Genomic DNA, 23,289 nt, shown 5'->3' on the forward strand with positions numbered 1-23,289 from the left:
ATGAAAAACAGTATTTCATGGTTTGGTTTGTGTGCCTTTATTATGAAAAGGGTTGAACACTTTCATAAATTTGTTGACTATGTTCGCTTCGGGTTTTTTTTCTTTTTTCGTTTGCATCACTAACCAGTCTTCATTATTTCAGTGGATTTTTTTTTTTTTTTCTTAAACTGCTTGCTAGAAGTTCCTTAGAAGTTTGAGGACATTTTCTGTCGTGTAATAGTTTTAGTTTATTTACTTCAAATATGGTAGTTTTGTATCTGAAGTTTACATTTGTATATAGTCAAATTTATCACAATTTAAAAAATGGTTTTATATCCTGCTTGTAATGCTGTCTCTGTTCCTAGTTGCAAGTTACACATTTTTTTTTAACCCATGATCTGTTTGAATAAGACACTTTTATGTCTTCGCTTCCCTTCTTTCTCCTTCTCTTCTTTGGTTTAAAATTGTGATTTTCCTATAATTTGTTTGTTTTTTTGAGACAAGGTCTCACTCTCTCACCCAGGCTGGAGTGCAGTGGTGCAATCATGGCTTACCGTAGCCTCCTGGGCTCAAGTGATCCTCCCACCTCAGCCTCCCAAGTAGCTGGGACTGCAGGTATGTGCCACCATGCTCAGCTAATTCTTTTTTTTTTCTTTTTATTATTTTTTGGTATTTTTTTGTAGAGATGGGGTTTCTCCATGATGCCTAGGCTGGTCTTGAACTTGGGCTCAAGCAGTCGTCCCACCTCAGCCTCCTAAAGTGTTGGGATTACAGACATGAGCCACCACTTGTAGCCTTGGACTAGTATTTCTTCTTTTGTCTTTTTTAAGTGGGGAGGTGGGAGTAGCTAATTTTTTCCAGTATTTTATGTTTATTTTTCGAGATGAAATTTGGTGTCATTTTATCATGTTGAGATTATTTTGTTTAGCTATTAATAGATTTAGGGACATCTGAATAGTTGTGCACTTGTGAACTTTTTTTTTTAATCCAAAAGAAAGATATATGTAGTTAGGTAAGTTACGTACTGCTATCCAGAGTTGGTTTTTTCTTTTTTTTTTTTTTTGGTTTTTCGTTTTAATGAAGGTCTTACAACTATCTTCCGTTTATGATTACTAGGTTTGTATTGTTACACGTACTTCTAAATATTAATGTTTTTACAAAGGCACTGTAATGGATTTCTTTTTTTTTTTTTTAGAAATAATTTTTCAGTTACTTCTTTTGGATTTCCCAGATACACGAATCATTTGCAAGTAACAATAATTTTGCCTTCTCATTTCCAGCATTCACAGCTCTTATTTCCTGTACCTAATTACGGTGGTTAAGATAGCCAGGAGAGTATCAAAGGGTGGTATTGGAGCACACCTGCAGCACATGTTTGTTTTCCAGTTTAGATTCTGAGTCTCTATAGAGATCTGAAAAAAACATTTAGTGCAGTCCTCTCATTTTACAGTTCAGGACACAAGTCCAGAAAGGCCACACAAGGCCTAAGTGTGTCATAACTGGGAGTACACTCTGGGTCTTTGGACCCATGGAGCACTGCCCTTTCACTGTGGGACGCCAGTACTAGAGAAGGCCACCTTCGGATCTCTGCCAAGTTGCTCCCTGGCTGCAATGCCTAGCGAGACTGCAGAAATCATCCAGAAGGGTTTTAAAACATGTCCTTTGTTTCAAGTAATGTCTGCTGTATACAGATGACTAGGCTAAAGAAAATACTGGTAGTAGTTATGTCCCTTCAGATACTTGACCTAGAACATTTCAATATGAGAGAGGCAAGTTTTAGGCCATTCACAAAACCTTAGCTTGTTGGCAAGTTTTGACAAAATTATATTTTCTAATTTGCCTGTGCTTTAAAAATTTGATATGCTCAGTCCATCAGAGGGGAGGACTGGAGTTTTGCTTTTGCCTTAATCAATGGCAAGACACGGAAATTGGTGCTTACTGAACACGTACTATATTTCAGGCACTGCACCACAGATATGCATACAAAAATAAGGGAGACCAGCTTGGGCAGCAAAGTGATACCCCTCTCTCCACAAAATAAAAAAAAAAAAAATTAGCTGGGCATGGTGGTGCACATCTGTAGTCCCAGCTACTTGAGAGGCTGAGGTGAGAGGATCACTGAAGTCCAGGAGGTCGAGGCTGCAGGGAGCTGTGATTGTGCCACTGCACTCCAGCCTGGGCGACAGAGTGAGATCCTGTCTCAAAAGTAAAAAGTACAAAAAATGGTCTCTGTCCTTGATAAGCTTGTTCTCCAGTTAGATGCACCTATTTGAAATTTGATTTTCTATATTTCCTCTAATTTACCAAGTAAAAACTTAAGGTATTCTTTGACTTTGGCTTGGGCCATCTTCTGAAAACATTTCAGACACATTATTAAGTTGCTGCTCTTGTTTTTTTAATGCAGTGCCAGGGAGATAACCCAGGAGTTCAAGACCAGCCTGGGCAACACGGTGGACCCTGTCTCTACAAAAATTAGCTGGGTGTGGTGGTGTGTGCCTATAGTCTCAGCGACTCGGGAAGCTGAGGTAGGATTGCTTGAGCCCAAGAGGTGGAGGTTGCAGTGAGCTGTGATGGTGCCGCTGCGTTCCAACCTGGGCAACAGAACACTGTCTCAAACCACGCAAAGCTGACGAGAAAGGGTAAGTCCCTCAAGGAGTAGTGCCCCTCCTTTAAAAATAACTTTCTGCTCGTAGTCTACTTTGGACCTGGTAAGTTTGCTAGGTACAGTTTAGAATTCATTCTTCAAAGGTTTTAGAGTCCAGGTACAAGGCTTCTAATTCCCTCTTGATGCTAAACCAGCAAGGCTGTGTTCCTGTTTCAGTTTCAGTTTTGGAACATGCTGTCCTATTTTAGCATGATGTTGAAGCTAATAGAATAATAGACAGTGACACAAAAGCACTGCAGATTTTAATGTGGCCTATTAGCCTGGCTGTCCTTTGAGAAGAACCTAGTTGATGTTAATACTAACATAGTTTGGGAATTTTTTTTTTAATCATGAGTGCAGAATAAAAGGCTGGAACCACATTAGCCGAAGGTAAAAGCACAGACCAGTGTGGTGTTGAATAAAAACGGGACCATTCATGCTAATGGCTGTATTTAAGCCACCCAAGGCACATTTGGGTGGTGCAGAGACTGCGTGTTGGGGGTGAGGCATGGGCGCGGTGGGTCACGATAGCGGGAAAGGAGCATGAGTAGGCCAGCGTTCTCCATTACAGGCTGTTTGGCATCCTGGGCTTGAAGCCAGGGTACCGACTCAAGTCTAGTGTCTTATTCTCAGACAATTTTGATGCTGAAAAGCTTTTGAATACTGATGGAGGTAGCAATTTTTTTTTTTTGAGACGGAGTTTCGCTCTTGTTACCCAGGCTGGAGTGCAATGGCACGATCTCGGCTCACCGCAACCTCCGCCTCCTGGGTTCAGGCAATTCTCCTGCCTCAGCCTCCCAAGTAGCTGGGATTACAGGCACGCACCACCATGCCCAGCTAATTTTTTGTATTTGTAGTAGAGACGGGGTTTCACCATGTTGACCAGGATGGTCTCGATCTGTTGACCTCGTGATCCACCTGCCTCGGCCTCCCAAAGTGCTGGGATTACAGGCTTGAGCCATCGCGCCCGGCGGAGGTAGCAATTTATGTTGTAAACACCTCAAGGGTTGGAAAGGTCCACACCATCTCGCAGAAGCTTTTCCATATCTCCCTGGGCAGAGCGATTCCATACTGTCTCTGCTGTGTTTTCGTTAGCACTTTGCCCTTTCCACCTAGATACCTGTCTTGTTAAGAAACATCACCTTCCTTAACAGAAGTAAAACCCAGAAACTCCACTGGGCTTTTTGCTGATTATCTTTGCTGGCTGCCACCAAGATAGGCCCAAGGGCAGCTGAAGGGCATCTAAGCTAGGCCTGACAGTGTAGGAAACTGATATTGAATAGAAGAGAATAGCAGAATATTACTGTAATGTTATAGCTACTATGTCATATTAAATCCGGATGGCTGTTCTATAAGTTTAATGTGCTTAGCACACATAAACTTGGATCTGTGAAGTCTGAGGAGGAACTTAGGAGTCTGTGGTCTGACTGAGGTGGTCCTGGGACCACTCTTTGAGAAGCTCAGCTCTGCAGAGATACCTTTTTTTATGGGGCACATTTTGCCCACCAAGCTTGCATGCCCACACCACCTAATGCCAGAAGCAAGACATGCTTGCCAAGATTTCTCTTTTCTAGCTCTCAGCTGTCTGGAACTGCCCTAATCGATATCCACTTCCCTGAAGAACACGGAACAGAGGCCTCTCTTGCATCTACACAAGGTCTGCCCGCCAGCCTCTGTCTTCTCTGAGGACCTGCCCCAGCCGATGCATAGGGGCTCATGCAGATAGGACTCTGCTGGCCCACCGTGTAGGAGCCACCTGTGAAGTCACCCAGGACATCTTGCATGTCTCGTCGCACAATTCCCTGAGGAGGTCTGTCTCCTGTGCTATCCGGTGAGCCTAGGATTTAGAAATCCTGACAATCCAAGGACCAAATTCTAAAACCATTATCTGTTGGGGATTTTGTGCCCAAGTATGTTTTTCTCCAGTGCACTTAAGTTTGCTGCAGAATTTCTTAAGTGTCACATGGCCACAGGAAATCAAAGCAGCTTGTTTAGAGTGATGTCTAGGATGGGCCAATAATGCTTTTATTTTTGTTTTGTCTTTTTTTGGTCTTTTTTGGGGGGATGGGCCAATAATGCTTTTAAAAGACAGTTTTGTTGAAGTGGTTGTTTTCTGTGAACACAGAGTGTAACCCTTAGCTCCATCATTATTCTTAACAGATTGCTGTTAACATTAATCTGTGACCCACAGTATGAATTTTAATATTGATTTGATCTTGCACTTTGGGCTCCTTGCCTCTAAATGCCAAAATTGTCTTTAGAGACTGTGGTTCAGCCCCTCTAAGTCCCCCTTGGGGGCTTGGAGGATCCTGGAAAACTGGGCAAAATCTATACCAAATTCTCTGAAGATGTGCTGTATGTAACATGAAGCCCTTCCCGACTCCAGGCTACAGCCCTGTTAACCTGAATGACACTGAAGACAAGTTTCTGGTATTCATAGAACCTGTGCCTGTGAACCCCCGTTTCTTCATCTTCTAGCCTGGATATTCATTCACCTGCTAATTGCAATGCTCAGCCATTAGAGTCACCTGGGTAAGTTGGAAACAAACTTGGCCCCTCTCCCTACCAATGAAATCAGAATCCATAGTGGGTAGGGCCCTTGCAGTGGTCACTTTTAAAGCTCCCAGATGGTTCTAAGGTGCAGCCAGGATTGAGACATACTGTGTTAGCATAGACTTTGCTCCTTATAAGATACATAGTTGTTTGCCCTACCAGGCACTCTTAAGGCTCATCTGGGACATTTATATTTCAGAGTAAATAGGGTTACAAAGGGAGAATTGATAAGAGAAATTGAGAGGCTAAAGGTCTTGGTAGAACTCTCAGTTTGTCCACCTTTTGACCAGTTGGTTGGTCTTGGTGTAGGTCTGGGGAAGGGTGTGAAGGGACCGTGGAGTTCTGGAATAAGGGCTGCCTGCCTCTGACCATGAGTCCAGAGGTAGCAATCAGTGTGGCCTCTGGGCTGCATCTGACGACCAGGTACATTCTGTTTGGCCTGCAGTGTGGTCACAGGTGGCTGTTTTAAAAGTATGAATGCCAACCTCTAAAAATTAGGTTTTTCATATGAGCATTCTCTCAGATCTGATGGTATCTGATAAAGACTTGGTGCTAAATCAAACCATGCACATGGGAGTGTGAGTTCATTAATTCTCATTTAGCCAGGTTACCCTATTCATAAGGGTGATGACTGAAATGGAATATGATCTAACAGTAATTCCTTCTGATTCTGTTAGAAGGCAATGGATTTTGATACTAAAATTTTAGTTTCACCATTTTCACCTTTTGCTCTGCATCAAGCCCTTCTGAGGCTGGGCTTGAATGACAGAATCTGGCTTGGGAGACAGCAGTCTTGGGTTTAGTCTAGGTTTTACTGTGGGAGCCTAGGGCTCTCTCTGGTTCTGAGTGTCCTCATTTATGCAAAAACAAGATCAAATAATTTCCAAGGTTCTACCAATTGGGATTCGAAGATGTGAGCGGCACAAGAATAGAATGGAGATGCCTTGGTTAAAGTCAGAGGGTAAGAGGGTTAACAACGAAACTGGCCTGGAGAAGTCTGGGAGGCACGTGAGGGAAGAGCTGGAAGCAAGGAGGGGTAGCTACAGTGAAACATTTGGTTCCTAACCGTCCACACAGGCCAAAGATGGAACGGCGATCTTGGGGGAGAGAGCACTTCCCACTGGAGATGTCACATGGAGGCCAGCCAGCTACTTGGAGGGCATGATGTGGGCAGCAGATGGTGGATGAGACCCTTCTGACATGTAGAGGTAGGAGGGAAGGAAGCAAGGAACCCCTCATCTACTTCCTCTCCTTCAAAGGTAGGTGTAGCTCACTGTGATGCGCTCTGCCCGCAGAATGGGATGTCAGTGCTTGGTTGTTTTTAAACACTGTATTTTTAATTTTTCAAAAATATTTACGACAGTAAAGGTCGTACTGTGCACGGGGACAGATGCCTTTGATGTGTCCCCCTTTCTACCTCAAAACAAGGTTAAGGCATAGGCATAAATTACTCTGCTGGGCACCAGGCATGCCCCTTGTCCTTGGGGCCGGTGGATGAGATATTTGCCACCGAGACTGCGCAGGCTCTGGGAGTCCTTTATTCAGTGCATTCTAGAGAGGACCCCTCAACAGCGCTGGCCAAGCCCTTCCCTTTGCACTGGTGGGCATAAGGGAAGGATGGGAGGCGGTGTGTTTATAGGGAAGGGGTGATACAGGGAAGGGAGGTTCCCCACCCTACCCTTGCTGCCCAGCTGCAGCCGGGCCAGTGTGTCTATGTCTAGGGGCAGGCTGCAGCAAGAAGACATGTAGGAATGCACAGCCCCAGGGTTGTGTCATCCACATGCTTCCCATGAGGTACCTGGGAGGGTTGCCAGCTGAGAGCAAGGGGCTGGTGCGGGAACGTGAAAGTTGTGGTCAATGCAAATGCACGTGGGTGCAGTGCCTGGCTGCCTCTCATGTCAGGGCAGTGTGTGGTATCCTGGTCCCACTTGCCTGGCTATCAGTTTCTGCATCTCAGTCTTTCCTCATCCCGGGCTTTCGGCTATCACCATCAAGCCCTTGGGCTTGGGTTCATTCTTGGGGAGCCTTGGGGACTATCTATGGGGAAGGGGGTGGGTGAGACCTGGGAGCTAATGGAGGGGTGGAAGGGTGAGAGAAAAGGCCAGAATTTAGATCTGTTCTGTCTTGGGTCCTTCTGGACTTAGAGACCTGGAATGTGCAGATTAAGTTCGTATTTACAGCCTTCCTCCCTGGCTTCCTCTGGAGGATGGGGATGACGACGAATTCCTAGAACCTTAGTAGCTGGGGCAGCAAATGCCCTCCACAGAGTTTGAGGGAGGACTTGGGGTGGGCATGTCCCTTTAAATCCCTAGGGATCTGTGTTGAAGGAGTCCCAGCCTCCCAGTAGGGCGATTCCACTTGAAACCAGCTTGAGTTCCATTCTGGAGGGAGCAGGTGCCATTGCTCAGGAGATGAGGTCAAGTGCAAAGCCAGCTGGCTTCCTCTCCGCTCCAGCTCCGTGGGGCCGCAGGCCTGGGCCTGCACACCACCTAGATTGGTGTCCTGGCCCCCATCAACTCAAATTCTCCTCCGGAGCCTCACTCCAGCACTTTGGGGGTGGGGTCCAGACCAGGCTCCCTCCTGCGCCTGGCACTTTTAAAGAAGCCGAGCTGTGAGGAGGCAAAGGGAGATGTCTCAGAGGTGGATAGGGTGGACAAGGTCTGCCCTTGCTGTCCCTCTACTACCCTTCCTCAGGATTCCTCCCTCGGGGCTTCCTTGAGTAGCCCAGCTCATTCTGAGCACCCCCTCCTCCAGAACTGCCTCTGTGGACTGGAACAGAGTAGATGAGGCCCTGCGGGGCATGTAAGAAGTCATGCTGGCTCCCACAACCTTGCTGTGTGACCAGCCCCACCCAGCAGCCCTCTCTGGCCTCCATCTGTAACATTAGGAGGCTGAGACCAGGGTTTTGTAACCAGAGCTTCAGGGACAGAGATGAACTTTGGGGGGTTAACAGCTTGAAAATGTTGAAGATATTTTCTGCAGTTGTTAGTGCCTGTTTTTTTTCCCCTCTAATAATAGGGACCTTAGTTTTCATCAGGTTCTCAAAGGCACCCACAACCAGGTCACAGCCATAGCCTGGGTGCCCTCTGTGGTGAGGGGAAGGGTGCCAGCTCCCCTCAACAGAACATGGCAGTGGCCACAAAGTTCCAGGGGCTGGAGCCTGGGCCCCCCAGCCAGGATGCTGCTCCCTCCCTCCCCTGCAGGGGCCCTCACCTTCCATAGTGCCAGGACCAGCAGGGCCAGCAGCAGGAGGCCCCCCAGGGTGCTGCCCACAATGATCCAGATGGGGACCTGCCAGTCCTCTTGCTTGGAGATCTCAAACACGATCTGCAAGGGTGGGGGCCAGGCCAACAGCATTACTGTTCTGGGGCTGGGGTGGCAGCCTGGGAGGGGCAGGAGGGTACAGACAGCTGGTGCCTGGTGGGGGCCCCCCAGTGGAATGCCAGAAGGATGGGTGAACAGGCAAGCTGAGGCCTCAGGGCAACCAGCACCTGCACAGCCAGCACGGGGTTCGGTGGCGCAGTTGATCCTGCCTGCTTGAGACACTTGCTGCCTTTGGCCTTAGGCCCCCCACACTCCCTGGATCCTCCTCCCACCACATGGGCTACTCCTCCTCCCTTTGCTGCCTCCACATGGTCTCCTGCACTGCTAACGGTTGGTGCATCCCATGGTTCAGTCCTTGCACCCCTTCTTTTTCTAGAGTTGCCCCCTGGGTGAACTCAGGGCTGACTTTCCCACGATTCACAGCAGGCGTGGTGGCAAGGCCTGTAACACTTTTAGGAGACCATGAAAATGTTTACATTTCTTTTAAAATCAGAGGAAAAAATGGAATAGACTCTACCTGGGATAACATTTTTCTTCTTGATGCCAGCACAGTTATAAATCATAATTTTTTTTTTTTTTTAGACGGAGTTTCACTCTTGGTGCCCACACTGGAGTGCAATGGCATGATCTTGGCCCACTGCAACCTCTGCCTCCCGGAATCAAGTGATTCTCCCGCCTCAGTCTCCTGAGTAGCTGAGATTACAGGTATGCACAACCATACTTGGCTAATTTTGTATTTTTAGTAGAGACAGGGTTTCTCCATGTTGGTCAGGCTGGTCTCAAACTCCCAACCTCAGGTGATCCGCCTGCCTCAGCTTCCCAAAGTGCTGGGATTGCAGGCGTGAGCCACCACGCCTGGCTATATACCATACTTTGTAATATTTTTTTTCCTATGGGGAAGGTGCCCCAAAGGCAAAAGTGGCCAGGGCTTCGAAGCTTAGAAAGCAACCCCAGGCCAGCTCCCTCATTCCTGTGGCTTTCACTCTCTGTACTCTGACTGCACGCACATTTCCCAGACTCATACTGTCTCCTGCCTGCCTGGCAACTGTCGCAGGCCTGTACACCAGGCCTGCTCCTTCCAGTTCTTTCTCACCCAAGCAAATGGCAGCACCATCCCTCCTCGCTGCTCAGGCCAGAAACCACGTATCCATCACTGACCCTAACTTTCACACCCACACACAGTCCAGCAGCAAGATCTGTCCACTTGACCTTGGAAACACCCAGAATGTGGCCACTCCTCCGCCTCCCGGGCCTGAGCATCCTCACATCTCTAGAGACTGCACCACCACCCGCCACCTGACTGTCTCCCTTCTGCAGTCTGTTCTCAGCACAGCAGCTAGAGGGATCCTTCTAACCAGGAAGGCAGGACTGTGCTCTGCTCTGCTCTGCTCAAGCTCGCTCAGCGTAAAAAGTGCAGTGCTGGCTCCCCTCCGCTCTTGGGTCCCACCTGTCTTGCTGACCTTACCTGCTGCTCTGCTTCGCCCTACTCCGGCCTCCAGGTGCCTGGCCTCCTACATGCACGCCATGGCATGCCTGCTGCAGGCATCGCTATTCCCTCTGCCTGCAAGGCTTTCCCTCACACAGCCACGAGACAGTCCTGTCTTCCTCATGGTCTCTGTCTGATGTCACTTTATTGGAGAGGCTTTTCCCAACTCCCTGAATAAAACAGCACCCCCTGGCACTTAACCCTTATCTGTGTGCCTTTTTCTGGACGGCCCTTATGACCACTTGATGCCTATGTTCATGTTTATTGCGCACCTAGAATGTCAGCTGTAGGAGAGCAGGGGTTTTGTCTGTTTTGTCCCTGCTCTATCCTCCATACTTGGAACACAGCAGGAGCTCAGCTAACATATGGAGTGAAACGACCACCCGCAGAAGCAGACAGAGCCCTGCTTTGGGTGCTGACTCGATGTTCAACTTGAGGTGAGTCCCTGCCCCTCTTGTCTCATCTCACATGCCTGTGTGCCTACCTGAGAGATGGGGGTGGGGACAGCGGCTCACAGTGTTGTGAGGTCTGTCACTGTGTTCGGCACACAGCTAGGGGCCAGCAAGTGGCAGGGCCCTTACGTGCGCTCTTTCTGTCCCTCAAGGCGGGGACCTGGCTCTGCCTCCCCAGTGCCGGCACCTAGCACAGAGCCCAGCATACAGGGGCTTAATTTCAGGGTTGCTGGATTTCTAAAAGAGAAGTGAGGCATCCAGAGAGTATAAGAGGAGTTTTTTGGGGGGTTGGGTGGGGGGCAGAAGAAGGAAGTCACCTAAAAGACAAGCATCAATGTGGGAAGAAGGTTTGTGTGTGTGTGTGTGTCTGTGTGAGAGAGAGCAGGGTATGTAGGGCAGTGCCTGTACCACATCTCTCCTCTCTTGGATGCCTGGAACATTCCAGCATCTTTCAAGATTCAGTTCAAACAAACTGCCTCCAGAAAGCTTTGGGAGGGTATCTCTCACGCTGAACCGCTTCCCCCAGGCCCGTGCCTGTTCTCAGACTGCACATACCCACTTACTGTCACTGTTTCCCTGTCTGCCTATTTCATCTCTGGTTACCCTTTGGGTCTGGAGTCGTAGGCAGGATACCCAACAAAAAAGCTCCTGGGTGGGTCCCGATACCCCTCTGCCTGGCATCCCCCCGCCCTGGTTGTGATTGGTTTTTGGTGAATTGTTTTATAAGGGCTATTTCCTGACCCTGCCTGCCTCTTTGCTCTCCAGCATCTCTCTGGGGTGGGGTTGGGAGCTTACTCTGCCTCTGTAACAGAAACATTTGCCTGGAGCCCAGGCTGGCATTTCTGGGGTATGGCCAGTGGAGGGCAGCAGTGTGCCACGCCCAGCTGCCCTGTTTCGATAGGACTGGGTTTTGCTGGCTTGCTTTCTTTTACAAATTTATTTATTTTTCCTTTGCCACTTCTTCCAGGAATAGGCTTTTCTTTAAGGCCTCACTTCTCGTTGGGTCTCACACAGAGCCTCACTCCTTTCCTAGACCCTGATGGAAGCCAGTGTGATCTGTAACAATCTGGTTTTACCCAACTAAAAAAGAGGAATCTCAGAGGAATCCTTTGGTCTTGACAAATTCAGTTCACCCCAGACCTCTGGCCCTTCCCTAGTGTTGCCCCGGAAGACCCATTTGTCTTGCTTTTTCCCCCTCTCCTCAGCGGCTGCCCTAACAGCCCCCAGGTCTGCCTGATTCTCTCCTGCTGGGACAGGCGGCCAGAGGTTGTAGAAAACTCTAGAGGATCGGCAAACCCCTTCCCAAGCTGTCCGGCCTCAGCCTGGTTCTGCAGGGCTCCCAGGGACTCACCTGGCGGCTGGGATCCTCCTCACGGAAGATGAAGGGGCTGTGAAACTGTCTCTGCAAGGCTGCGTGGACCATGATTTTCACGGATTTGTACTTGAGCTGTGCAATCAGAGGCCTGGTTGGAAGCTGGCCTGGAAGCCTTTCTTCCCGTTCCCTCCCCAGGTGGAAGACATCCCAATAGCCACCCCCTTTTCCTTCTGGCCCAGCGCAGGGGCTCTACTTACTGCTTTTAGGGACTTCAGCCACAGATTCCCCAGTAGATGGAAATTGATTTCCTGGTTGGGGGCCAGCTGTATATTGCAGTTGATGGAGACTACATCAGAATTGCTGTGATTCTGAAAGAGAGGATGGGTCTCAGGGCTGAGCTGCTGGGCTAGGGGGAGCAGGGGGAGGCAGCTCTGCTTGAACAACTGGGGCTCTGTTCCTGGGGGCAGGGACAGAGGACGGGGGATGAGGACAGAGCTGGGAGTGGGGGACATGTGTCCTATGCCTGCCAGGGGATGACTGAAAGACAAATGAAGGATGGCATAGCTGATGCTCCTTGAAGCTGTGCATCATGACCGGCCTGGGTATATTCTAGGAACAGAACTTTGGTTCAACGTTAGGGAATCTATAAATGTTTCCCATCACCATATAAACGCATAAAACTAAAAAAATTATTTGATCGCTGCAGCAGATGCAGAAAAAGTATTTTAGGAAGTCCAACTTCTGTTCATGATAAAAAAAAAACCTCCCAGAGAACTTCCTGAATCCAATAAAAGGGGTCTTCCTCAAGTTCACATGTATTATGAAAAAGCTATGCATGGATCCCAGAACTCTTCACCAAAGTAAACTCGTACTAACTTGTAACCTCTGCGAACAGGATCTAGTTAGAGGCACCAAGAAGGATAAGATGTCAGTTTGAAAGGATTAAATGGAGAAGCTAACGATGGGAAACCCAAACAAACGTTCAAACAATTAGAATACATTAGGTGAAAGTTACTAGTGTAGCTGCCTTGCTGCCCACCCCAACCCCAGCTCAGCCCAAATCTCTGGTAAAGCACACCACCCCCATCAGTGCTTTGTGGGAGGCACTTGTTTTGGGGAAATAAACAGCTAAGATTGTTGCCTAGGTAAAGAACAGTGGAAGTGGGCTGAGAATCTGGTGTCTGGAGGCAGGGGCAACCCTGAGAATGCACACTGGAAATGAGCAGGTGTCTTGGGAAGGCTCTGGAAATTGAGGCTGATCTGCATTCCATCTCCAGGTCAGGAGGCCCCAGCTTGATGTGGCCAAATATGTGTGTATTCTGCTTGCCTCTGGTTTCTTCCCCTTCTCTCTGCTTCTCTGTATCCTACCAGCCTGCTTGGCCCAGGTGCAAGTCCACCATTCCCACCCCTTTCTGCTTGTTTGCCTGACACTCCACAGGCTGTGACCCTGGCTCCTCAGGCTCTCACTGTGTGTGTGTTTCCCCCACTCCCTGTGAGATGGGGGGACTCACATAGGCCAACAAGTCTTTTCCTCCAGCTTTTTCTTGGCTTGGGGCTCAGTAAGCTCCTAATTGACAAGCTATTGGATCAGGAGGGAAATGGCCCCCCGGAGCAAAGGTGCTAGTGCACCTCTAACCCCAACCACTGTGGCTCTTGGTCTGGGGGACACTCACCAGCTGTGGAGCACGACTCAAGTCTTCCTCCATTGGGGTGGGCCGGTACTCAGTGCTGTTTCCCCAGATGTTACAGGATGTGTTCATCTAAATAAAGGACACCCACACACAGCCTTACAACCAGCTCCCAGAGATGTTTCTTTTCTTCTCCTCTAGCCATGGCCCTGCGAGAAGGGAGCTGGGGTCTGGGAACCTGGGGATACACGTGGCGGGTAGGGGGGTGTCTCCTTCCGGTCCCCTCCGCTGAGCCGGCTCCCAAGGACATCGGTACCTGTTCGGTGAGGAAGTCTCTCAGCATCAGCAGGCGGTTGCCACTCCTGGTGGCGATGGGAACGGTGATCTTCATCATCACCCCATGGATGGGGAACAAGCCCAGGTTCTGGATCTGTGGCCGGAGATGGGGAGGTGTCAGTACAGGTAAATTGAAGGGGGTGGAAAACAAGGTCCACAGGGGCTAACCAGCTGCTGGGAGTGGCCATTCCCCCAGCCAGGCCTGGAGAACAGGCCCACTCAAGGCTCCTGGTGTTTTCGCTGTGAAAGCTCCTAAACCCTGTCAAATTGTGGCACAAATCAGGGACTGCCCTGATGAGTGCAAGAGAACCTTGAAAGGGGGTGGGTGGCTGGAAGCTGAAGACAAGTCACTGGGGATACTGAGGCCGGAGAGCAGGGGCCGCCTCCATTTTCAACTCTTGGCTGGGGGTGGATTTTGTTGAGGCCAAGGGTGAAGATGGTGACAGCAATTAATGTATGATGAAAGGGAACCATTAATTAACAAAGGATATGCTACTAAATCGCGAGTGTGCGATTGTTCATGTTCTAGCAGTGCCCATTCAGTGCCAGAGTAGCAGTGATTCTAAGCAGGGCTTCGGAATCAGAAAGACCAGGAATCCAGTCCTGGGCCTGCTGCTGTCACCTATGAGCTGTGTGGCCCTGGGCAGCTTACTAGACCTCTCTCGAACAAGCCAGGCAGGGCTCAGTGTGTCTGAAGTCCAGTATCCGGCTGTCAGCCTGCCCTCAGTGTTCACACAGCATACTAGAAGTTGATAAGCTTACAGCAGTTAAGGGTTGGGGAAGCTATCAGGGCCCACTATAGCAGAGGCTGCTGAATTGCTTCCTAATGCTCATTCTCCCTCTTAGTGACAGAACTGAGAAAAAAAGCAACATTTTCCAGACTCCCTTACGGCTCAATCACAACTTCTTGGATGGAGAGAGGTCACTGGAAGAGTGAGGAACTGCCAGGGAGGTCCCTTGATAAGGAAGGAGCATGCACCCTTCCTCCTTCCTGCTGCCTGAGATGAGAACGTGATGACTGGAGCTGCAGCCATCTTGTACTGCGAGGCAACTGGAGGCTGGTTACTTCACCCTGAGGATGGTAGCATAGAAGACCCACTCCTGGGTGACTTTGTGAAGCTGCCAAATCTGGATTTCTTTTATGGGAGAGAGTAAACCCTAGTTTGTTTAAACCACTGTTTTGTTTTTTTTGAGATGGAGTCTGACTCTGTTGCCCAGGCTGGAGGGCAATGGTGCCACCTCTGCTCACTGCAACCTCTGCCTCCTGGGTTCAAGCAATTCTCTGCCTCAGCCTCCCTAGTAGCTGGGATTACAGGCATCCACCACCATGCCCAGCTAATTTTTGTACTTTTCGTAGAGACGGGGTTTCACCATCTTGGCCAGGCTGGTCTTGAACTCCTGACCTCATGATCTACCTGCCTTGGCTTCCTAAAGTGCTGGGATTATAGGTGTGAGCCACCACACCTGGCCTAAACCACTGTTTTTAAAAAAAGTTTTAAGAATTTTAGGCAGCCACACCTTATCTTCACCGATATATCCTCTACTGCAGTCCAGTTGTTTTTCAGAAGACTGAGAGGCCCAGAGATGAGAAGTGACTTGCCGAAAGTCACACAGTGGGTGGGTGGCAAGGTTGAGCCTGGGCACTAGTGATGGTTCCACATTCCTCCCCTTCAGGATGGGGCTGCTCAGATCCCATCCTTCCCTCTCCACCGGCTCGCCTCCAGCCTTACCCTGAAGACGCAGTGGAAGGGAGGCCCGATGCCATCGTATCTCTCCAGCGTGCTGTTGGGCTTGACCTCGTAGTGGCTCAGGCTGCTGCTCCTGCAGAGACAGAGGACAGGGCCATCGTGAGCTCAGTCAGTGCTGGCCGGATGGACAGATGATTGAAAGGGAAGAGGGCAGGTGCCGGCCTCCGCAGGGCCACAAAAAAACAGGTTCCCTCTTGTGTTGGTTGAGAGTGTCGCTTGGAAGGATTCTGAGCCTCAGCAGGAATCAACAACGCTGCTATGCTGCTATCTGTGAGCAATGTCTGCCTCGTGTGGGTGGGCGTGAGTCAGAAGAGCCAGTTATTTCACCCCTGGCCCAGCCTCTCTGCCTAGGGCTGTAGCCGCTTTTTGGGGTGACCATGCCACTGTGCCCCCTTCCACCCTTGGGGATGGCTGGCGTGGGAGGGCCTGAGCTTCCTTTCCGTATCTGCTGTTCCGCCCTGACCTCTCCATCTGCCTGTGAGCTCTCAGAGGACAGGGGCTGTTTCCTCTGTCAGATCAGGGGCCAGATCAAAGGGTTGGGGGTGGGAGCAGTCTGTCCCTTGGGGAAGAGTCTTTTCCCACTGAGGTTGTTTAGATGTGCTGGCGTAAGGTGATCATAAAAAGCAGATTGACTTCTGATACGTATGATACTGCAAAACTCTATAGGCCATGCATTCACTTGTTGCCAGTGCCAGGGGTGGACACCTCCCACTGCACCCCTCCCTTTTTGCCCCCGCTGGGTGCTCCCCAGGGCCAGGCCTGTGTCTCCTCCTTCCTCTACTTTGATACCCCCTTCCCACACTGGATGGGGGAGGCTGGACTCTCTGACTCATCAGGGACACACTTGGCTCCATCCATAGTCCATTAGTGCTGGGGTCTGGCCCTATTAGGGCCATCAGAGAGTGCCCCCTCTTCCCACTCCCCATCCCTTCCCTCTCCTGGGACCCCCCAGGCCTGGCCCACCTGGTGAAGAGGACGTCAGCCTCATATTTGAGGTGGAAGCGCAGAGGGGCCATGTTGTCTTCCTTGGTGCTGTCCCGCTCGTTACTGTCACTGCAAGGAGAGCCAGTCAGCAGGGTTGGGAAGGGGCCCTCCCATCTATACCCAGCTCAGCCAGCACAGATGCAAGAAGGGTCTGAGGCCGGCTGAGGAAGGAGCACGCTGGCTTATCAGGCCGATGGGCACCAGACTGGCCAGCCAGGGAACCTGAGGCATCTCCTAGGAGAGGAAGGGCCTGAGGTGGGGATGAATGACACCAGCTCTCCCTGCTGCCCCTTTAGGTGGAGTCAGGGGAGGGCTCTGGGCTGGAGTTGGGAGGCCTGTGCCTGGGCTGGAGTTGGGAGGCCTGTGCCTGGTCTGGCATGGACCAGACTGCCAGCCTGTGTGATTCCTCACTGGGCCGCCCTGTCTGTCAGGTGGGCCATTCCTGCTGCTTGGACTCTCAGGGGCTGTGAGAGACATTACCTGCGGCAAAGGCTCTGCCCACAGACGAGGCACAGTGGGGAATTCAGAGTAGAATCATTTATCCCTGGACTGGGATTACAGGCACGCACCACCATGACCAGCTAATTTTTTGTATTTTTAGTAGAGACGGGGTTTCACCATGTTGACCAGGGTGGTCTCGGTCTCTTGACCTCGTGATCCACCTGCCTCGGCCTCCCAAAGTGCTGGGATTACCGGCGTGAGCCACCGCGTCCGGCTAGTATTTATATCTTAGCTAAGGATTTGGGCCATTTATAAGGCTCCAGAGTGGACAGAATCCCTTCCTCCTTCCCCACCCAGAGGTAATTCTGCAAAAGAGAAATGTATTTACTACTGACACAAAGTGATTCATGGTGTCCACATATAGCAAGCTACCGCTGTGAGACCTGGGAGACAGACAGGAAGACCCACACAGAGGAAGAAAAGGCCTCTTAAAAATGGAAAGAGAGAGGTGACTAAGGGAGGAAGAGCCCTGGATGGGAAATAGGACAACTAGCATTCAGCTTCCTGCCGCACAATTTACTGCTGTGTGTCCTTGGGAAATTCACTCACCTTCTCTGAACCTCTTTTCTTAACTTGAAGGATGGGGTGGGGAATAACCCCTCCTTTGCTGATCTTAAGAGGCCACTGTGAGGACTGGGATTTTTGCCTGTACCGTGCTTTATAACCATAGGGTTTGTGAATTTCTGCTGTATATAGGGCTGTCTAAAAGTAAGGGGCTGACGTTATTTATCATCCAAAGAATGAATAGTGGTGGCAGCACAGGGGGCAGGAGGTTGGCCCACACCTGGGACAGATCCCGGCCCACTTCTCCACCCTATTCCCTCCACCCATGGTTGGGGCAGTGAGGGACAGGGTTGACATCGGTGGAGCATTTGGTGCTGGGAGGAGCAACTGCTAGCAGCCAGAGAGCTGGGCCCCGGAGTAACCCGCTTGGGGGAGAAGGAGCAGTCACGGCCCTGACCTGCCTGCAGCGAGCTGGATCTCCAGGTGGTGCAGGAAGATGGATTTGCTGAATTCAAAATCAAGACGGAAAGCCACCTGCAAGGAAGCAATCCGAGTCTGGGCATTGCCTGGACCAGCCCCGCCCACCCCCCACAGACCCTGCCGGCTTGGGGACAGGGAGCTTACTGGGGGCTGGGGGACTGCTGGCTGGGAACAGGCTGGGAAAGGGAGGACCAGGTGCTAGAGAATGTGAGCTGAGCCTCGGGGCTGCTGTGGGGACACAGCCAAAGACAACAGCTCTCACAATGGGGTGTCTCGAGGCTGAACCAGCCCCCTCTCCCTCTTCCTCTTTTGTTTTTAACAAAAGCAATCAGAAAGTAGCAAGTCCAGCTCCAGACTCCGTCTGCAGGATTTTCAGGATAGGGGGCCTTGATGGCAGGAAGGGCCAATGGCCATTACCATGTACCACAGGATGTAGGGGCCAGAAGCGATTGGCAGGACCGCCTTGTCTACCTCTTCTTTGTGTGTGGCAGGGAGGGGATGGCACAAAGGTTGGCAGCCACCCGGCAGGTCAAAAAGGCATCTGCCCCTCTTCTGGCAGCACTCCTGCCACACTACTTACCTGGGCCCTGATGCTCCCCTTTGCCCAGCGTCGGGAAACATGCGACCTTCCTTGCCTCCTCCCCGCCCCACCTGGGGGCATTACTGGGGCTTTGCACAGACCCCTGCTGCTCTCCCAGGTCTCACCCTCCAGAGGTTTCCCCAGGAGACCTCAGCAGGCCCCTTCTCAGCAGGAGTGGCTGGGCGTGGGTGGGGAAGCCCGGGCTGTGTCCTGCTCCATCCCCACTCCAGAGCTCCTGGGTTTGTCTATGCTTCAACCCAGAAACTACTTCAACTTCTGTCTCACCGGAAAGGTGCTTTTCTAAGGAGCCCTCATCCCCGCTCCAATTTGTCTTTCCCCAGCCGTGCAGACCCTGCTCCTGGGAGCACTGCTGTTGCCTAGCTGGCTCCTGCCACAGCTCCTCTCTGATTCCCAAGTCTAAGCAGCTTGGCCTCAATTAGTTCTGCTGCTCCAGAACCTTCTGTGGCTGCCCATTGCCCAGGGCTGATGTCCGAACACTCCCGGCAATCTGGCATCTCCCTCCCTTTCTCAGCTACTTTGTTTCTCCCTTCACACACCACCTTTTCACATGTGGTTTGTTTGTTTTTTTTTTTTTTTTTGAGATGTCACCCAGGCTGGAGTGCAGTGGCACGATCTCAGCTCGCTGCAACCTCCGCCTCCCGGGTTCAAGCAATTCTCCTGCCTCAGCCTCCCGAATAGCTGGGATTACAGGCATGAAACACCACTCATGGCTAATTTTTGTATTTTTAGTAGAGATGGGGTTTCACCATCTTGGCCAGGCTGGTGTTGAACTCCTGACCTTGTGATCCATGGGCCTCGGCTTCGGGCTCGGCCTCCCAAAGTGCTGGGATTACAGGCATGAGCCACTGCGCCCAGCCTTACATGTGTTTTAAGCACCATTGGGTGGTAGGTGCTCATGAAATGCAGTTTCTCTCCCCATCCCTCCCCATACACAGCACAGAGGCAGAGACCAGGAATGTGGAAATCTTGTGAGGGTGTAGAACAGTGGGACTGGCTAAGGGCGGGTGGGAGACTAGTGGCTGGGAGTGATAGGAATTCTCTCTCAGTTAAAGGGTGGGCTGTCAGCCTGGGCCTGACTGGCTAATTAGGTCACTTGAACGTCATTTCATAGGAGAAAAAACAAGTAAAAGCCGACCCAGGCTTCCCACCCCTCCCTCATCTTCTTTGTTTACTCCTGTGGCTCTTGCTGCCCTCCCGAAACTCCCTGTGCCTCCCAGTGCCCACCGAGGCCCTCCCCCACATCGTCCCCAGCCTCAACCTTGGCCTTGGCCCGGAAGAAGGGGTAGCTGACATTGCAGACTTTCTTCTGGAGCCTCCTCTCCTCATTCACGCACTCGATGCTACCGTCTGAGTCCTCCTGGAGGTGGGTGGCAGACATCATGCCAGCGGTTAGGTGGGGCCTGGGAACTGGTCTGGAGGCTCCTTCACCCCCAGCCTGCAGCCCCTCCCCAGGGGCTGCCTCAACCTCTGACATCCATACAGAAGCCCTGACCACAGCCCTTCTGACATCTGAGACCCCAGAGGCCCCAGAGACTGGAGTGTGGCTTGGTTCCTGATACTTGGCATGACTCAGAGGCCGTCAGGTTGGGGGAAGAATGGCAGGCAGGGGTCACGTATGTGCTTTGTCATTTACTCTGGTTCCCCCAATGCAGGCTAATCATCCCATTGTAGTTGGGAACACTGAGGCCCAGAGTCGGGAGGTGTGGATGGGGACATGTAATCCTTGTAACAACTAGATGAGGTAGTTACTGTCATCCTCATTTAACAGATGAGCAAAATGAGATGCAAACATAGTCAACGATACGGGATTGTATATGTCAAAATAGCTACAAAAGAGGGTTTTATAGGTCCCCACCACAAAGAAATGAGAAACATCTGGGGTGATGGGTATGCTGATCACCCTGATTTGATCATTCCACCATGTATGTGTGTATTGCTACCTCACATTGTGTTCCATAAATACATAGAATTATGAATGACAATCAGAAAAAAAATTTTTCTTTGAGACAGAGTCTTGCTCTGGCACCCAGGCTGGAGTGCAGTGGCACGATCTCAGCTCACTGCAACCTCCGCCTGTCTCCCAGGGGCAAGCGATCCTTCTGTATCAGCCTCCTGAGTAGCTGGAATTACAGGTGAGCACCACCACACCCAGCTAACTTTTATTGTATTTTTAGTAGAGGCAGGGTTTCACCATGCTGGCCAGGCTGGTCTCGAACTCCTGGCCTCAAGTAATCTGTCTGCCCTTGCCTCCCAGAGTGTTGGGATTACAGGCAAGAGCTACTACACCCAGCCAAAAATGTTTTCCCCCTTCAACTCAGCCACCCCTTTCTCAAGGGCCACAGCCAGTGAGTGACCTGCTGTGTAGAGTGTATGTGATCAGACTGACACATCCGTACTTGGCTGAGAGGGGTGCTTTCTCTACTAGAGTTCCCCTTGGCTGGATGCTGGGGAGGTAGAGGAGAGGTATGCCGACCTCACAGCCTGGGCTGGGGATGGGTGATGGCACCTGTGAAGGAGTCAGGCTCCAGGCTAGCCCTGCACCCCACCTGCTGTGTGTGGGGACAAGAGAACGTGTCTCCCTCTTCTCTATACCTCCTCTCATTTCCAAAAGCCCTTCTGAGCCATGGAAACAAGCTCCATGATTCCTCCCTCGGGTTTAGGAGCAGGCACGGGACTGGGCTTGTGAAGTCTGGGCCAGGGCAGCAGGGGAAGGTGGATGCCCGTGTGGGGCTTTATTCCCTCTGTGTACCTGAAATCCAGACAGACACAAGTCCCCGCGCAGGAGGGGACTTTGAGAGACCATCACACGGGCTCTTCATCATCAGCCTGGGCTGTCACTCTGGACAGTGGAGAGGGAGTGGGGTTGGGGACAGGCCTGGGCCTGGCAGAAGGGACTGTGGCTGCAGATAGGCCTTGAGGTCTGTGTGAGGATGGGGGAGCCCACTGGGGGGAGGAAGGGGGGACCTGAGCAGGCAGCTCCTCGCTTTCCTGGGGTGGCCTCCCTCCACTCAGCTTTTTCTCCTGGCTATAGCAGCTGCTCCTGTGTGTGTGGCAAGCAAGAGGGCCCTCGGGGAGGGGTGCTGGGCAGTGGTTCTGGGCGGAGGAGAGGACAGTCTGGCTCAACACTGCGTTCCACACGGACACTAACGTCCTTGAGGACGGAGGCTGTGTCTGAGGGCCTGGGACCCCAACACCCACTCATGACATCAACGTCTGAGTTGACTCAACAAACGTGACTTTAGGGTCTTCTATGTGCCCAGCTCTGACACAGACTAAGGGGCAGGGCTCTTCCTCCCTGGGAGTTGAGGGCTTCGGCAGGCCAGCACTTGGAGACTGATGTTTCCTCAGAGCTCATGAGGGCTGTGCTGGATGCTGTGTGGGCTGGAGGGCCACCTGTGGCCTTGGGGGGCTTCAGGAAGGATCCCCAGAGGGCGGGGCATGAGGACTACGCTTTGTCATGAAGTGCAGGCTCGGGCGCCAGCTGTGGGGCGGGAATTCTGCTCTGCTGCTCACCAGCTGTGTAGTCTTAGGCAGGCCTTAACTCCTCCCCATGCCTCAGCTTCCTTCTCTGTGAAATGGGAACACCACCACCACTACTGCTATGCCTGAGGTTGCCACAAGGGTTGAATGCACGCCAAGTGCTAGCACAGCGCTGGACGCCGTGAGTGGGCAGTAGGTGGATGGTCACCAAGTAGGAGCTGGCGCCTATTGGGCAGCAGAGAGAGGAGTTTCAGGTGGGGGCCATGGTGGGAATGAACAGGGCGTGCTATGCTGGGAAACAAGGTGGCCTGTGGCAGGCTTAGGGGAGAAGTGGCAGGTGGTGGGTGGGACATGCATTGGCTGCCACAATGGGGAGCCGGGAGTTTGTTCTGACAGCAGCTGGGAGTGATCAGAAGTTTTAAGGTGGGGAGAAACTGGTTCCAATTCTTGTCAGAAGGGCCTTCCTGCAGGGTGTGCTGTGGGTAGGAGGTGTGGATGGCTGGTAGCACATGTGTGGTGTGTGCCCCTGACCAGGGCCCAGGAGACGGGCTGAAGGGTATTCCTCACCGTGTTCCCAAAGGGCTCTAACTCCCCTAATGCTGGTGGTTCTCAGCCCTGGCTGCACGCTGGTCAGCTAGGGAGCTTTAAAAGCCTCCCGATGCCAGGCCCAACCCCAGAGCAAATCCGTTAGGCTCTCCAGAGGAGGAGTCTGGGGGAAGGCTTTTTAAAGCTCTCCTTTGATTCTTTTTTATTTCATTTTATATTTTTTCAGAGATGGGGTCTATGTTGCCCATGCTGGTCTCAAACTCCTGGGCTCAAGTAAGTGATGCTCCCACCTCAGCCTCCCAAAGTGCTAGGATTACAGGCATGAGCCGCTGCACCCAGCTCTCTCGTGATTCTAACGTGTAGCCAGGACCCCGCCTGGCCTTCCTTCTCCTTTGTGCCAGGCAGTCCAGGCAGGACGCTGAGCTCTTACCTTCTGGATCAAGCTGGCAAACTGCAGGTTTGCTGACTGTGAGATATTTAGGATGGTGCTGTACGCGTTCTCGCCCCTGTTCTCCAGGGTGGCCTCCACTGCCACTCGCCGGCGTGTGCTCTCTATGATGAAAACTGTGGTGTCGAAGGACAGCGTATATGCGGAGCAGTCCTGTGCAGGCTTCCTCAGCACCCTCTGGCAGTACTCCCTGAGAACAAGAGAGCACCAGAGATTGGGCAGATGAATTCAGGAAAGCAGAGGTAGAGAGGAAGCCCAGGGTTGGGGCAGAAAGGCAGAT

The 23,289-nt window shown here is 51.4% G+C and overlaps 1 protein-coding gene and 1 long non-coding RNA gene across 5 annotated transcripts in view; one reads left to right on the forward strand and one right to left on the reverse strand.

The window, feature by feature from the left end:
- The first annotated feature begins 496 nt into the window (after window positions 1–496).
- Window positions 497–14,889, forward strand: LOC103795545 (uncharacterized). Of its 3 annotated transcripts, none has more exons than XR_013520775.1 (9): window positions 497–594; window positions 2,384–2,618; window positions 4,198–4,454; window positions 5,010–5,155; window positions 6,254–6,384; window positions 9,083–9,205; window positions 9,683–10,423; window positions 11,644–13,843; window positions 14,564–14,889. It is a non-coding gene; the product is annotated as an uncharacterized LOC103795545 (long non-coding RNA). The 3 variants fall into 3 exon arrangements; XR_013520773.1 differs by having other exon boundaries at window positions 498–594; window positions 6,254–6,435; XR_013520774.1 differs by having other exon boundaries at window positions 500–594; window positions 6,254–6,435; window positions 10,263–10,423.
- Window positions 6,492–23,289, reverse strand: part of ITGA11 (integrin subunit alpha 11) — a 163,017-nt gene continuing 146,219 nt past the window's right edge. The window contains exons 20-30 of one of the 2 annotated variants that reach the window (XM_002753273.5): window positions 22,992–23,199; window positions 19,794–19,892; window positions 17,912–17,988; window positions 16,429–16,518; window positions 15,448–15,538; window positions 13,698–13,811; window positions 13,427–13,513; window positions 12,011–12,121; window positions 11,790–11,885; window positions 8,390–8,503; window positions 6,492–7,785 (exon numbers count right to left, since the gene is read on the reverse strand). In XM_002753273.5, coding sequence (XP_002753319.5) covers window positions 7,714–7,785; window positions 8,390–8,503; window positions 11,790–11,885; window positions 12,011–12,121; window positions 13,427–13,513; window positions 13,698–13,811; window positions 15,448–15,538; window positions 16,429–16,518; window positions 17,912–17,988; window positions 19,794–19,892; window positions 22,992–23,199 — 1,159 coding nt within the window. In that variant the 3' untranslated portion in view covers window positions 6,492–7,713. Of the gene's footprint in view, window positions 7,786–8,069; window positions 8,504–11,789; window positions 11,886–12,010; window positions 12,122–13,426; window positions 13,514–13,697; window positions 13,812–15,447; window positions 15,539–16,428; window positions 16,519–17,911; window positions 17,989–19,793; window positions 19,893–22,991; window positions 23,200–23,289 lie in introns of those variants that run through there. The other variant, XM_078333479.1, reaches the window with a different exon arrangement.

Source organism: Callithrix jacchus, chromosome 8, assembly GCF_049354715.1.
Source record: "Callithrix jacchus isolate 240 chromosome 8, calJac240_pri, whole genome shotgun sequence".
Classification (NCBI taxonomy): Eukaryota; Metazoa; Chordata; class Mammalia; order Primates; family Cebidae; genus Callithrix; species Callithrix jacchus.